General features: G+C 50.4%; 2 protein-coding genes across 5 annotated transcripts in view; one reads left to right on the top strand and one right to left on the bottom strand.

The window, feature by feature from the left end:
• FHL3 (four and a half LIM domains 3) overlaps positions 1-15,266 on the top strand; it is a 177,640-nt gene that overhangs the window by 130,999 nt on the left and 31,375 nt on the right. The gene's annotated exons all lie outside the window — the stretch shown is intronic.
• On the bottom strand, positions 9,802-15,203 carry UTP11 (UTP11 small subunit processome component). Its single transcript, XM_075114569.1, has 8 exons — positions 14,971-15,203; positions 14,797-14,858; positions 14,004-14,106; positions 13,636-13,749; positions 12,803-12,896; positions 12,373-12,503; positions 10,677-10,787; positions 9,802-10,048 (listed from the first exon to the last, which is right to left on the bottom strand). Exons 1-8 carry the CDS (start codon positions 15,031-15,033, stop codon positions 9,965-9,967), a joined length of 762 nt encoding a protein of 253 aa, XP_074970670.1. The 5' UTR covers positions 15,034-15,203; the 3' UTR covers positions 9,802-9,964.

Genomic DNA, 15,266 nt, shown 5'->3' with positions numbered 1-15,266 from the left:
TCTCTTTGCTCTACAAATCTGTGAGAACAAAGTACTCAGTGTAAACGCTCACCAGGGCCTTTTTTTCCCCTGTAGGACCACAAAAGTTCAGCATGAGACGAGGGGCCACGTGTTGGCTATTAGTCCACTACAAAGAGCATTTGAGTTTAGAATTTAGAGTCTCATAAAAACATTATTGTCTGCGTCCTGGGACATTTGTTTGTTAGGGCAACAGGGACTGAAAAAATGTGACCCTCTGCGCAGCTGTGTGCCTCACCGCTCTTGTCATCGCTGGCCCACCTAAGGGGCCACCTCAGGCCAGCCCCCCCGAGCCCACGTCACCCTGCAGACAGCCCCTGCACCCGCGCCGCCCCAGCGCCCCAGCCCTCAGCGCGAGTCCCACACCTGGGGAGCCTCCCCACCGGGCACGCACCTCCTGGCCTTCCCATCCCGGGCTCCTCTTCGCCGACCTGTCTCTGTCCCGGGACTGTTCTAGCTCAGCTCCGAGGGGCCGCGCAGTCCCTCTGGCACAGGCGACGAGTGACCCTCAGCAAGGAGCAGCTCCCTGCGCCACAGGGACACGGGCTGCCAGAGCAGCTCGCGGGGGAGACTGAGCGCATCCTTCCTCGGACTCCTGCTGAAACAGGTCTCATACCTGCTTCTGGGAGAGATGCAGAGGGAAGGCTGACGGGACTCGAGGCTGCCCTGCCTGGCCAGGGACCCCTGGTTGACCACCACCTTGGCAGTGTTAGAAGGGAACAGGGAGGTTTGCATTGCCCTCAGCAGGCATGTAATGCTTCAGCTTATACAGGCTTATAACCAAATCTCCTGCTTTGGGGCTGTGTCCTGTCATCGCCAAAGGTGAAGGAGGATTTTGCCGCAGTGAGCAGTTGGCCTGATGTATTTTGTTGGGGTAGGTGGTTGCACCTTACCCAGAGGCCTTTCACAGTACGTGGAGCGAGGCACAGGACGTGCGCTATGGAGCAGTACCCTGAAGCCTCCGTCAACATTTCTGGCTATCTCTGCTGACATGTGTCTGTGGTTTATATGTTCACCAGGTCTGCGGCGCGGAAGAAGTTTGCGTCCAAGTACAAATGCCAAGGATTATAGAGGTCTTGCCTTCCTCTGCCCCAGGGGTCACAGCTGTGCTCTCAGGAACACCCAGGCACCTTTCCCCTCAGCACTTTGCCGTCACCGAAGCCCTGGGCAGGGGTGAACCTCCTGCTTTTGAGGCTGCTGTGCCTCGGCCTCCTCAGGACTGGCACGCCAAAACCCAGCTGGAGCTGCTGGGCTCAGTTTTGGCTCTCTGGGTGAAACGCAGTGGATGGCAGCATGCAGGCGATCAGAACACAGGATCTGACAGTCCCTCCTGGACTTGCAGTCTGGAATCAACAAAATTATGGACAAACATTTGCAAGTCCATCTATGACACTTCTGGGTTGTAAGCTGCTTGCTGCCTTCCTGGTTCAGAACGATTTTGACAAAAAGCATCCGTATGATTTTGATATAGTTAAGCCCATGGCCAGGCTTTATAAGATGCTTGGCAATCTACGGGACAGTTTTTAGAAGCATTTTGTTTTACATTTGGATTGTCTTCCAACTAACAAGATGATCAGCTATGGGCTCAGTCAGTACTGGGAGGAAGGTTTTTGAGGACTGTCTCTCTTCTGCAGCTAGAGACATGGGACTCAGCAGGGCCACCCCGGGTCTGCGGCTGCCCCGGGACGCTGCTGGATGGTGCTGTGAGCTGCAGGCAGGCAAAGAGGCGCAGTTCAGAGCAATTGGCATTCCCCCCCAGATCTGCTTGTCCTCCTAGCCTTCCAAGGCAGCTGCGTGCAGCAGCCACTTCTTCCTCCAACTGTGCTACAGGAAGGAGCATGTGCTCTTAAAAGGCTAAAAAAAAGGTGGAATATATTATCTGTTCACAAAGTCAGTGTAAATATTAAAGAGTCTGTGAGGGGAAGCATCTCTGATGATGGCTTTTCAGGAGTGTGGGAGAAAAATCCATCCAAAGGCTCTATTGAGGGGCATGGCCAAAAGGCAAGCAATGCTTTGAACTTGTTGAGAGCCACAGGTCAGCAGTCCTGGGACTGCAACGTGAAGCAGCTGTCCACCTCTCCTTGGAGTCAGCTAAAAGGTCACTTCAGCAAATCCACATTTTAAATAAAAGAAAGTGAATCCCAGAGAGGGCCATTTAAAAATGAAAGGCATCAAATGTGAAGCTAGATGCGGTACGCCTGGGTGGCAGAGAACCTGGAGGGCTCTGGCTTAGAGAGTCAGTGTCTGTGCAGTGCAAGGGGGACGACATGTACCCCGCGTGCCTCTGAGCGGTGCACCAGCAAGTGCCTGCTCTGCAGGGAGGGAAAGGGAGCCTCCATCCTCCTGCCCGCAGGGTGCAGAGCAGCCTGGGCCCTGGGAGACCCTCCTGCCCTGTCCCACCAGTGCACTCGGGCTGGGGAACCTCACCCCTGCTGTCATGGGCCAGTATCACAGCCGGGCTGAACGAGGCTTCTCCAGAGAGGCTGAGAACTGGGAGAGAGTCATGGGTTTGGGGGATTCATCTTCTGTGCTCCCAGGCTGTACCAGGGAAGAAGGACAGCAGATTATTGAAAACACCGAGGAGATACTTCGATTGATAAAGGCAAGCAAAACAGTCCGTGGCGTTATGTAATGCGGTTCTGTTGAAACAGTGCAAGAAAGCTGCCTTCTGCCAATAAATCAGGCGGCGGCCACGGAGGAGCAGATGTGAATCACACCTTGCTTCATATGCCCTGCAGTGTTTTCTCTTATTGTTCCAGTTTTAAAGATTAATGGCACTCAGAGATGAGTATTATCTACACTTCCATTTCATACTCGTTATCAGAAGGGTTTTTTTCAGCATAATCAGCACGGATCAAATTTTCCAACTGGCTCGGCAGACTTGCTGCTGTACCTTGCTGCCCAGGGCACCTGGGACATCCCACTGCCGCCCCTGGACCCTGACCCGTGCTGCTGCCTCGCTCGCTCACTGCTCCAGGACACACACCCTCATTGGAGGGGCAGCAAGGCAGGTCATGGCGGTTAACAGCGAGCAGTCCCCTCTGCCCTGCTCAGCAGAGCCAAGCAGCCCGGTGGCAGCAGCTCCCGAGGAAGGATGCAGCGGCCCCACCGGCGCTGGCCGCAGGGAGCCAGGCTGCCGGCACCCTGCACCGCCGTCCCAAAGCCAGGCAGCTGTGGTGGGCGCACAGAGGGCTGTGCCCTGCCTGCCCGCTGCCTGTCTGCAGCCCCACAGCCCCCGGGGGCCTGCCGCTCCGGCTGGGCCAGCGCAGAGCTGTGGACGCCAGCCACAGCAGAGCCGGTGTGGGCACAGCTCTGGGCCCTGCACCAGGACATCCCCGTGGGTCCTGGGGGATAAGAGCTGGTGGCACGTTAGTGTTTGTAGCCTTTAAGCATGGAGAGAGAAGGGTCACTGCCATCTCCTCCGTCAAGGAGAGCTGCAGCTGCTGCAGCCCAGAAACAAAGGTTTCCTGACCTGGGCTGCCAAGAACCCCAACAGTCTGACCCAGCACCCCTACAGAGCATGAAGCTGCAAGGGCTGAGGGCCTCTCTGTTTTTTTAAACAGGAGGAGAAAAGGTTCTTGCTGCGGGTGGAGCAGGCGCAGGTGCTGGTACTCACCCAGCCTCTGGCCGGCCCAATCAGCCAAGGCAGCAGAAGCTTTAAAGCCCATGCCATGGCTGTGGGCAGATAGCTCCTCATTTCAGGGTGCTTTTTGTTACCTGGATGCTGGTGCCGAGGTGCTCAGTAGGAGATTAGCGTATGGAGTACTTCATGCCTGGAGTAGTAACGGAGGTGGGTTCCTTGTCCCTGGAGCCCAGCCTGGCTGTGGGGCAGGAGGATCGGGAGAGCAGGGAGGTGGCATGGGAGGGCTGGAGGAGGTGGTGGCTGAGGAAGGGAAGCCTGCTGGCATCTTCCACCTGGCTTATCTGGGACTGCCAGTGTGTGGTTAGGGTTCATGCATGCTGTGCGTGCCGTGTCTCGCAGGTAGGTGTGTGAGGGATGCAGGGATGTGGGTTGTTGTGCGCTGTGTCTGCCTGCATGTGGAGGTGTTGGGGGGATTGGTGGGGAGCAGCTGGGCTGTGGGGTGCTCGTGTGGGGCTGCCACTGGGCTGGAGAAGGCCAGGGAGCACAGTGCTGAGCTCCCCGCTATGTGCGATCAAGCCGTGATCGCTTCTATCATGAAGATAAACTGGCCATTGTTGCCAAAAATAAATGTTAGTGTTCCAAATCCACACTTCAATAGCACCAGCTCATTAGAGATGCATATCATTTGGCTCCAGTCCCACACCTTCCAGCTCGTTATAAATATGCAGTTGCTGCTGGCTCTACCCCAATCATCTCTGCAATCAGAGCTTTTAATTAGGTTAATTAAATTGTATCAAACCTCGCAGGGACGCAGTTCACTGATGCTGATGAGGCAGCCAAAACAGACCTTAACTCTAGCTCTAATGAAGGCCCTGCTGCCTGCTGCAGCTAATGACAATGCATAATAAATTAGAGCTTCCCTAGAAAGGTGCATCAGGGCTTGTGCTTCAGTAAATGATGATCTATGTGCACTAACTTACTATTTCAGTCTTTAGGTCTGCCAAGCCAGGGACATCCTGGGAATACGTTCTTGCTAAATAATGGGCTCCTATCTGCTCAAAGCAATGCTGCTCACCTTGGTTCTCTCAAGGCACTAAAAGCTTTGGATACATAACTGTAGAGATGGCAAAGCAAATATTGCTGCTTTCACCTTGCACAGCCCTTAGTCTGCTCTGGTGTTGGGCTTCTCCCAACACAGGCAGCAGCAGGTATTTATTTATTTGAAACTCTCTGTAATGGCATTTGGGCAGGAAGATTCTGTTTAGAGGGAAATGGGGGGCTGTGTCCAAGTGTGTGGGAATGGGGATGGTACCCTGTGGCCAGGCTGTTCCTGGCTGCTCCCAGCCAGGTGGGGAAGAGTCCGGGTGGCCAAGCAGCCCATGGAAAAGAGAGGTTTAGGGCAGTCATGTTGAGCTGCAATTAGCCATTCCTGATTTACATCCTGCTCTTTCAACTCCCTGCTGTGAAGCTGCTCAGGCTTGAGTGGAGGAACTCCACCGCCCTTTTCTCCTTGGTGCCCTTGGGCAAGTCACCTCGGCTGACCCTCGCTGTAAGGACAGCAGGGTCTCAGTGACAGTCAGAGCCAGGGCAGCCAGTCCTGCCAGCTGGAGAGCCTGTGATCCCATACCTGGACCACCATCCTGTGGCAACCACAGGACAGCAGCATCCGGACGATGAGCGGGAGCTGCTGGGACTCCCGGCTGACCAACCGCTGGGCTCGCGGTGAGTAGACTCGTAACGTGCAGTACAGCACCTGTGGACACGGGCAGTGGGACGGGTGGGATCAAAGCCTCCCTGCTCCGCTCTGCTGAAAGGAAACAGTGAGGAGGGCTCTGGGGTTTCCGAGCATCCCTCCGGCTGCCGCAGTGCAGAGCCACTGGTGCAGACCCAGCAGTGGCTGCCCGTGGCGGGCTTCAGAGCCTCCCCTGGCACGTCGGCTTCTCTTGCTGTGCCCCAGGAGTGGGGCGAGAGATCCCACTGTGCTGGTCTCCGGTTTGGTTCAGTCTCGGAAAATGGGGCCTACTGGAAACCACCCCTGCAGCCTAAGGGCTGGTGATGGTTCTCCTGCTAGTGATGTATCATTGCAGTTGCCCAGAGGTAATCCTGCAAGTGTTTTAATGTAGCCTGCTATTAACTTTTATAGATGGTCATTATCAATTGAGTTCTTCAGCTTGAACAAGGAATTACACGAAATTATTATATGGCACAATATTGTTCTGAGTCACCTGAAACCTGAGCTGTGAATCTGTGGGGTATTTTGATATCTGTATCTTGCGAGCTGCAGGGAATCTCCTTACTAAAGAACCTGTTGGTTCAGCCTTTGATACTATAATTATCACACGCACAAAATCGCTGTGGGCTGTTTCTCTCTGTCCTTCCCTGTGAGGGCCCAGCTAGAGGATGACAGATCCCACCGGTGCCTTGCTTCAAATCTTGCACTGCGGTCAAGTGGGCTGGGTGTTTTGTTCACTTATAAGGTATTGACTCTTCACAGACCCTTGCACAAACATTTCAGTGCTTTAGGATGAGGAAACTAAGCTAAGGGCTTTGGGAGTCAAACCAAGAGCAAGGTGTGAGAGATGAACAGAAGGGTTTGGCCCCGGGAGGAGCTGTTGGGTCCGGTGACTGACCCACAGGGACACTGCCCTGCACCAGAGCTATCTACTGCCATACGGTGGCAACCATATCCTATAACCCCAGACACAAATGCTGTTTGTTCTTGGATAGGTCTTGGAGATAGAGGCTTTTCCAGAACCTCCTGGAAAACATGATTTCCAGCCCAAATTTGTTCCTGGGCAGTTCATACACAGTTGTGTTTGTGCCAGCACTTCTCTCTACCGTAAGGATTTTCATGCTGTTCACTGTCTGTATGCTTTTTAAGCCACTTGTACAGCCTTTGTCTTGCTAGGCTGAAGGAGCCAAGACCTAGCCCTGTTTGTAAGATACTCTCAACTCCCTTCTGCACCTTAGAGGCTCTTTCATGTCTTTCTTGAATCTTGGTGACCTGCATGTGGTCCTCCAGATGACATCTCATGACAGTCCTGTAAGATACTTATGGTATTGCCTCCCTGATATATTGGCTTTTTTCTCTGGCAGCCTGAAGTAATTCTGTGATTGCACCCACAAATTTTGCCTTTTTTTTTTTTTAATGTGGAATTAGCGTTAACAAGGATCTGTGCAAATGTACACAGCTGCTATTAATAATAAGCACCCAACTTCCCTATATTAAAGGTTAATTGAGAAGCTGAGGGGAGAGTCCGATGCTCTCTATAAAACCCTCCTTGACCTTGTTTATTGCCTCAAATCTCTAATTGTTTTGGAGTGTGACGTTGTACGTGGGAAGCTGTTTTCAGATAGCTCCTGTCCAGTTTCTTTCAAGATGTGAAATGGGACTGGGGATCTTACTGAGAAATGGCCAAACAGAACCTGCACACCATTTTTCCTCCCCACGCTTTCAAAATGCACAGGCTTGTCTGCCAAGGAAAATTAAAACAGGTTCTCCCTTCCAGCAGGCAGCCTGTTTCCCATTCATCTGTGCTGTGGGGAGCCAGGTCTTGGCACCAGAAGACAGTATTTAACCTATGATGGCATTTTCAGCATTAACTTCCTGAATGTTTCTCTGGACACTGAGCCACAGTGTTACTGTGAAATGCAATGCTGGATATTGGTCAGATACAAAAAAAACATAGTTTGGTTTTGCTCTTTGAGATGGTGCAGGCTTTTTGCTGCTAGCTGTTGGGAGCTCTGCAGGGCAATAGGTGTGAGTCAGCCCTGCCTGATAAGGTGGAAGTTCAGTGATCGGCACCCACCAAATCCTCCAACGTTGTGGGCAGGAGTAGGTGAAGCATGTTTGTGCACAAGAGCTGGCACCTCCTTTCAGCCTGTTGTGGCCACAAGATGGTAAACCACCCCGCAGCCAGCTGGGTTTGTATTTAGGCTTTTGTGGTCAGGGTCCAGCAAGAAGCCTGCTCGATGTAACACCACGGACGTTAACAGTGCTCCGGTTTCCCTTTAAGACCTTCACGGTTTCCCAGGGAAAAGCAACGCAGAACAGGCACCACTTTTGCTCCTCGTGTCCTGTACAGCGAACAGGAAACTGTCGTGTCTTCACTGGAAGCCAGCAGGTCCTGCATGCCGGCGGACAGATGAGAACTACCACCAGGAGAATAAGCGGCGTGGCACTCGACCTATAATTTTCCATGGTGAGAGCACTGACCTCGCAGCTACCTACTGCAACCCATAATATCTTGCTCCTTTACTGGGAAGCGATGGCTCCCTTCCAGGGATGAGGTCACTTGTGCCCACTGCAACCCTTGATCTGCCGGTGGGATCGGCGGCGCACCAGGCGCTCCGCGTGGGGCTCATCCGCTGTTCTCGTCAGGTCGTTACTTCTCAGCTGCTGCCAGACAGCAATTCCTTTAGGGTCTTCCAATGGAACGGCTGTTTTTCTTTCCCAACCTGTCCAGTAACTCTCTCGAGGCAGGTAAAATTAATCAGGGATGAGGATCAAACATTTATAAATTTAAAGCTTGGTCTAAAAGAGATTTCGCTTCAAAGACACCCAGCCTGCGTAGCAGGGCCTCGATGCATGTTTTAAAAACAACTGAAAGGTCCCCAGAAACGAGGGTGAACTCGACAGTTTCCTTAAAATCTAGCTTGCTTGTCGTTCCTCTTGCCTTCTGTATTTCCCTGGACGTTGCCCGCCTCGGCGTTCAAAGTCAGTCGATTTCGCTTAGGACACCTTCAGGTGCTTTTCAAAGCAATCACGAAAGAAACAAAGCCTGCTCTCCGGGGGCGGGCGGGGGCCTCGAGGGGCCGTAGGCCGGGACCCTCCTGCGTTACCCGCTGGCTGCCGTGAAGCGTCGAGCCCCGGCGAGGGGCTCCCCCCGCCCCCCCCGGCGAGGGGCTCCCGCCGCGGCGCGCTGCCGCCCCCTGCCGGCCGGGCGCGGGCAGCGGCTCCCGGGCGTGGGGGCGGTGCGGGGGGGGTCCCGCCGCCCGGGCAGGGGCTCCCACGGGAGAGCGCGTCGCGCCGTCCGCCCGAGCGGGGAAGAGCGGCCGCTTCCTCCCGCGCCGCGCGCTCAGCCCCTGCCCCGCTCACAGCGCGCTGCCGAGGGGGGTCGCGGCCTCGCCTTCTGCCTGAGCGCACCTGAACCGCTTGTAAGAGTAGGGCAAAGCGCCTCCCCTCATCCTCCCCGGAAAAAAATCCCCCCCCCCGCATTTGTTGCCAACTCGGGAATCTTTACAATGGCAGAAACAGCGTCTGGATTTGAGCACGTAAAAAAGTCGCGTCTCATCTCAGAGAAGGTAGGAACGCGCCTGACGGGGGAAGAGCTTGAGAAGAGCATTTTTTTTTTTTACTTATCTTGCATGGGCATGTGCTTATTATTGGCAGACACAGTACAAGCGAGGAGATAAGGAATGTTTACGCCCAGGCTCTCCGAACCTGCCTGAACTGCTCCAGGATACTCTGGGATGTGTCTTCATTGTTCTGAGCTGAAACCCCCTTCCAGCTACCAACACTGCAAGAAGTGTGACACAAACACAGAGGGCAGGGTGGCTTCCATATTCCCCTCCCCATACGTGACGTCCCGTATCACCTCTGCTCAAACTCGGTAGGCAGCGCTGGACGTTCAGCATGGCGCGGGCGCTACCCCACTGTGCGGTAGAAGACAGAATAAGCACAAACAGCTCCTCAGTTGTGGAAGTTATTCATAAAGGTCGAGTTTTTCTTCCTTTCTGTACAGTGGAAGAAATAATTCCCTGCCTCTAGCGCAATTCCAGAACAGTCTTTGGCTAAAACAGTGCCTTAATTTAGCAATGCACCCTTAGCCATGCCTCTCACCTCTTATGTTTTAGAGTGAAATGCTTTGTGCAGATAAAGCAGAATGGGAAAACGAGAGGGATTCGGGGGTGGTGGGGGCGAGCAAATAGAAAGATGATAATTCAACCGTAACCTGCTTGAAAAGACAGCTAAAAAAGCTGGCCTGAAATATCTTATGGTTTTGGACACATCACGGTGACCGGCCACAGAGCTGGACGTAGCGACCCCAGAGCACCCTCTCTGTCCGTGTGCGACCCGCCTCCCGGCTCTTCATTCTGACCTTGCCTTTTCAAGGATTGTTTATGGTGCGTATTACTAGGACATTCCGGCATCTCTTGTGGCTTCCCACTGTAAATACCAACAAAGCAAACTCTCTAAATCAATTAATTAGATACAATATATTTACGGCTACTGCAGGCCCACAGTAATTGATTTTAACAAAGTGCTAGGCTGCAGTGAAAAACATACGGTGTATCATTCCTTCTTGATGAGAGAATCCTTTCTTTCTAAGCGAAGACGGTAACAATTATTTAATGGAATGGCTAACGTTTCCGCTGGAATTTGAATTTGTAAATAGCTGGACCATTTGTTGTCTCTTTCTTCACCTTTACTTTATGCGTTTTGTCCTGGAAAAAAAGGACAAGGCAAAAATTATTTGCTGGCAGGTAAGAAGAAAGAGGGAAGAAAACCCAACCAACCAACCCACCCTCATATAAATAAGAAAGTCCCATCTGAGACTAACAAGGCATTAGTGAAAAGCAGTCGCTTTCCACTGTTTAGGTGGTGATTATATTTCCGTCCGCTCTTTCCACCGTCAGGTTGTCGGGCCCAATCTGTTTTGCTCACAAGCACCAGAGTGGCGACTCCCATTGAGACAAATGATTTGTTTGGTCATTTGGATTTTTAAGACCTTCCTGTAACGTACAGAAATGGTCCCCTGCCTCTGCCACCTGAACACATTAATTTAGTACTTGAGAGATGGCAACAGTATTCTAGAAAAGACTCGTGAACACCATTTCAAAGTTGAGTCTTTGTCTGTGCTGACAGGATAAGACTAGCAGATATAGTTTACTAGCCATGGCGCAACTGCAATGCTTCATCTCCTCGCTTTTTCCAGACTAAGAGAGGATTATTTTTAGGAGTTATCTGGTGGAAGTGTCAGTATAAAATCAGAGTGAAGAAACATATACATACCAAACTAGACCTAATGACCTTAACAAAACAGATTCAAAGAACTAGAACGAAATTCCTCACCAGAAGATCTTTACGCGTCTGGATTTTCTGTGCAATAACAAACATGGCCTTTTCTCTTTCAATGCGCTGCTTCAGGAGGTCATACTGATTCTTCCTTTGCTGGGCTAATTTCTGGAGGAAAAAAAACAGAAGCATTTTTAAGACAGAGAGAGGAACAAGACACTAGGGTCTATAAATGACCTATTCTGTGGCACTTGGGCCTCACAAACAATTTTAAATCACAGTCGTATTAAAGAATGCTGCCTCAATTCTGTGGCTAAATTCCAGAGAGCTGTTTTACCATCTTGATTCTCATACTAGAGGTTTTCTAGTTAGGACTTAACTCTTTGTGTTTGTTTTTATCTTTGGATTTAGGAGATTAAAAACCAAACCTCTTCTAACCTTGTTTAGATGCTGTGTAACCTTGTTCAGTAAGTGGCTGTAATTTCATTTTTTCTAAATCCTCTGAATTTCAATGTTGAGTGCAAGACAACCTTTAACTCCCTAATGAAAACCCAGCTTATCCAGAGTGGAGAAAAAAAAAAAAGACCAGAAACCAATCCCAAAGTGTTCAGAAATGGCACAGAAGCCTCACAAAATGCAAGCTGTTTGGTCACGTTTACCTACTAAGAGCAGATGGCTTTCCCAGCACAAAAATGGTATTACTGCAGGTGTGATTGAAGTAATTAAATTAAGGAGAACAGATCCCAACATGCTTAAAATATGACTCAGACATTTAGAGAAAACTTGTCAGTCTACAACTTGTCCAACTGCTTTACTGACAAGCCAAACTGAGAAAGCTGGCAAGAAGAAAGGGACCACAGGGTGTTTTGTTATCTGACATCTGGTAAATTTGTAACCTGTTGTTTTCTGAATCAATCGGCAATTTTAGACAACTTTATTTTTACCTTACACGTACCAGCTCAAGCTTATAGGACTGCCCAATATATCTAAACTAATTAAGCAGTATTTACAGTGTCAAAGCTGAGTCTAGCTACTTCTAGGACAGAAGTGGTGTGATATTAAAACATCAGAATCAAAGTTGATTGCATAAGCAATTCATCCTGAAGGATCACCAAACAATTTAAATTAGGAAAGCCAGGAAGTGAAACTATTGCTTAAATGTTTTCTAAGAAGAAACAGGGGGAGACAAATCCTGAATCTGAAGCCACTTCAGGCTCAGAACCTAACTGAAAAATACCATGAGATCAGAAACCCAGCAACAGGTACATCTATGCTGGAATAAGCTTCTTCACATCCCTATTAAGGGGTGCAAGGATTTTTAGGGAGGTGTAAGGAGAGACTTAACAGCGGATGCTGCAAAAACTCCCACTTAAAACTGCAGCAATCTAATTAAAAGATAGGCCCGTAGCTGTATGTCATGTAACGGAGGAGAAATTTTGCCACGGAAACGGCCTAATCACATCTATACTGTTCCCTTCTGGCCCATACGTCACAACTCTTGATTTATAATCCACAGTGCACTGCGAAACAACTGAACAGGCTCTCCATGTTGATCCAGGAGAAGATTTGACTGTAGGCTCCAGGCACTTGATTAGGTGACATCCTCTACAGCCTTGTGTCACCAATAAAAATTTTAAGAAAACGGAACAACTTTGTTCTCTTCCACAAAGGTCCAACAAATCCTCTTTGGAGCTTGTTATATAGAAGACGTCACTAAGAAAACTATAATACAAGTAGTGGCAGCACAAAGTACCTTCAAGTGGGCAGGATCAGTAGCTCCTTTCAGCGCCTCTTTCTGCAACGTTGCAATGGTCGGTCGGTTGTACACTCTATTTACGAGCTCTGGAACAGTATCCAGGTGAGTTGCAATATCAAACTCCTGAACTATAAATTAAAATAAATTTAGGAATAAACTCACATGAACTTCTTGGACTAATGCTCAGCAAACCTTCCAAACATGTAGCTTAAGTACAGTCAGCAATGGAAGCCCCAGCAACATAGCTCCTGCAGAACTGAGGTCTTATCTAGTAATCAAAAGAGATTTCTAGAGCACCTCAATTATTATTCCTGAAAAAAAATATTTTTTAATGATAACAGCATAAAGAAAGCACCACACTATTTTAAACAGCCCACAATAAAACATTGCTGAACAAGTTTTCTGATAAAATCTATTTCGATCTTACCTTCTTTTTTGGTATCAAAAAAGAACGTGTGCTTGTTGGGATTCTTCCCCTCAGCATCCAGCAGATGGAGCTCCGACTTCAGCCTCTCGATTTTCTGCAGGAAGGAGAAGTTAATCCTCATTTTGGCAAACATCCGGAACAACGTAAAGTCTCCCTGTAGTAAATTCCTGGTTGTTTCTCAAGCATACAGGCATCTGACCTCTTCCTTCCTCTTTCATCTTTGAAAATACATCTAGTCTATATTTGTGTCATGTCTTCATAACCTTTTGGAACAGAGGTTAACAGTAATTTCTGGTATTACCCAGCCAAATATGTACAAATCGATTTTCAAAACAGTAAGTTATCTGTATGGCAGACAAAATAGGAATGACTACCATGAAATCACTAGCGAAAGTATGACGGAAAATTCAAACTGGCTGTGTTTTATTTTTTTTATTTGCAGGGAAGATAAATGGTCAACGTCAGAGCATAACACGTTTTCAGAAGCGGGTCATGTTAATGTCGACTGCCTGCCTACCATATTCAAACAACCCACTTCAGTAACAATAATCCTCAATTCTTTATAAATGAGAGAAGCAAGAGTACATGTTTAATGTCTAAAATTTACATAAGAAATTGCCATGTTTTATATAATGCATAGTATAGTTTCCATTATTCAGTATACCCCTAGGTTCTATATACAGAGCTCCACAGACAAGTCCACCTACCATTTCCAGTATTACACAAATCAGATTTCACTGAACATAAATGCAATAGCCGACAACAACAAAAAAACCACAATAAATACAACAATTCTGGGCAAACTGGAAAACACTAAAAAAGTGAAGTATTACCTTGGATTCTGCCACTCTTTTCATTTCCACATATTTAATATCCTGTGTCCTCATCAATTTCACCTGTTCAGGGGTCACTTCATCCTTTGGCTGCTTTATTATGTGAACTCCATCCTAAAACCAGGCGGAACATAGCACTTACAGACAGATACCATTCTAGCTATAGTGTACTATGGGTCCTATTAATAGAAGCAAAACAACCAAAAAGGTCTTTTGCCCCTCATTTTCTTCAAAGCCTCCCACAGGCACCAAACCAAGTCTGCTAATTTGTTTACTAATTCATAAATTAAAAACAAAGGTTGAAAAAACCCTGATGTTACTTAGAGCAACAGAGTGTAACCCTGCTTGAAGGCATATTAGAGTCTCACCTGGAGCTCTGAACGTATCATTTTAAAGTAGAACTCATCAGGATTCTTGTCCAGAGCTTTCTTCTGAAGTGCTCTGAGGGCATTCTGTTTCTTGTGATAGTCACTGGGGAAAAAGAAAAAACCAAACAGAAGTTGTTCAGCAGTTTCTCCATGTTCATACTCCCTGATGAGATGCTGAGCCCTTCAAAGTGATGCTCAGAGCTCTGAGGCAGCAGGCACGGCTCCACGTATAGAGCCGGACACCAGCAAACGACTTTAGCTGCACAGTTTATTGCTTAACAAAGCTGGAAATGAATAATGTCCAACAGTAAGTGTTAGAGGAGTAACGGAAACACGTTCACCCATTCTGCAAAGCTTACTGAGCTGCTTAGGAGTCCCAGATCTACAGAATCAGGCACTGAAGATGGAAGATAAGTTTTGTATTAATCACAACGATTTTGTGAGGCCTTTGCTCTCCACCTTCCCTTTCCCTGACTCAACCAGAGGGATATTTAACTGTCTGTGCACGTTGCGTTCGTTTCTATGAACGCGCCCGCGAGGGGACCGAGTACCCCACTTTTTGCGCGATCACGAACACCGGCTCTTCGCATCGTCTCTGCAAGTCGTGACCCTGCGGGGCAGAAACCGCTCGGCCGGGGGTACGGCCCTGCAGCCCGCGGAGAGCGCCGGGCGCCGGCCCGGGCCGCCCCCCGTCCCGGGGCCGCTCCCCGGGGCCGCCCCCCGTCCCGGCACCGCCCCCCGCCCCCCGGGGCCGTCCCCCGGGCCGCCCTCCCCTCGCCGCGGCCCCACTCACTCGGCGCGGAGCCTGTAGTCCTTCTTCTTCTCCAGCAATCCCAGCTTCTTCCGGGAGGCGGGCTAGGGGGAAAGGCAGGGAACGGCATGGGCGGCCGCCGCCACCGGCGGCCCGCGGCGGGGCCCGCCGGGAGAGCCCGGCCGAGGCGGCGGCGGCCCGGCCCAGCGCACTGACCTGTGCCCGCTCGCGGTGCGAGCGCTGCCCCGACTTGGCGGCTTTCCTGAAGGCGGCCGACATGGCGGCGGCCTCCGCTCGCCCGGCTCAGGCCTCCCGCCCCACCGCGGTGCCGGTGCCCCTGCTCTGCTCCGCTCCGCTCCGCTCTGCCCTTCCCGGCCCGGCCCCGGCCCCGGCCCCGATCCCGATCCCGATCCCGCTCGGTGCCGCCGTCACGCCGTGACACGCCGGGCGCCGCGCAGGGCCCGGAAGGGGCGGGGCCTGGGGACCATAGGTCGCGCGCGAGGCTCGCCGGG

This window comes from Phalacrocorax aristotelis, chromosome 20, assembly GCF_949628215.1.
Source record: "Phalacrocorax aristotelis chromosome 20, bGulAri2.1, whole genome shotgun sequence".
Lineage (NCBI taxonomy): Eukaryota > Metazoa > Chordata > Aves > Suliformes > Phalacrocoracidae > Phalacrocorax > Phalacrocorax aristotelis.
This window is presented reverse-complemented; position numbering and strand designations above follow the sequence as displayed.

Coding starts and splice junctions, on each gene's coding strand:
- UTP11 (XM_075114569.1), bottom strand. CDS start 15,033: ATGTCGGCCGCCTTCAGGAAAGCCGCCAAGTCGGGGCAGCGCTCGCAC. Junction 14,107..14,796: donor GACTACAGGCTCCGCGCCGA/GTGAGTGGGGCC, acceptor CTTTTTCCCCAG/TGACTATCACAAGAAACAGA. Junction 13,750..14,003: donor TGATACGTTCAGAGCTCCAG/GTGAGACTCTAA, acceptor GCCTGGTTTTAG/GATGGAGTTCACATAATAAA.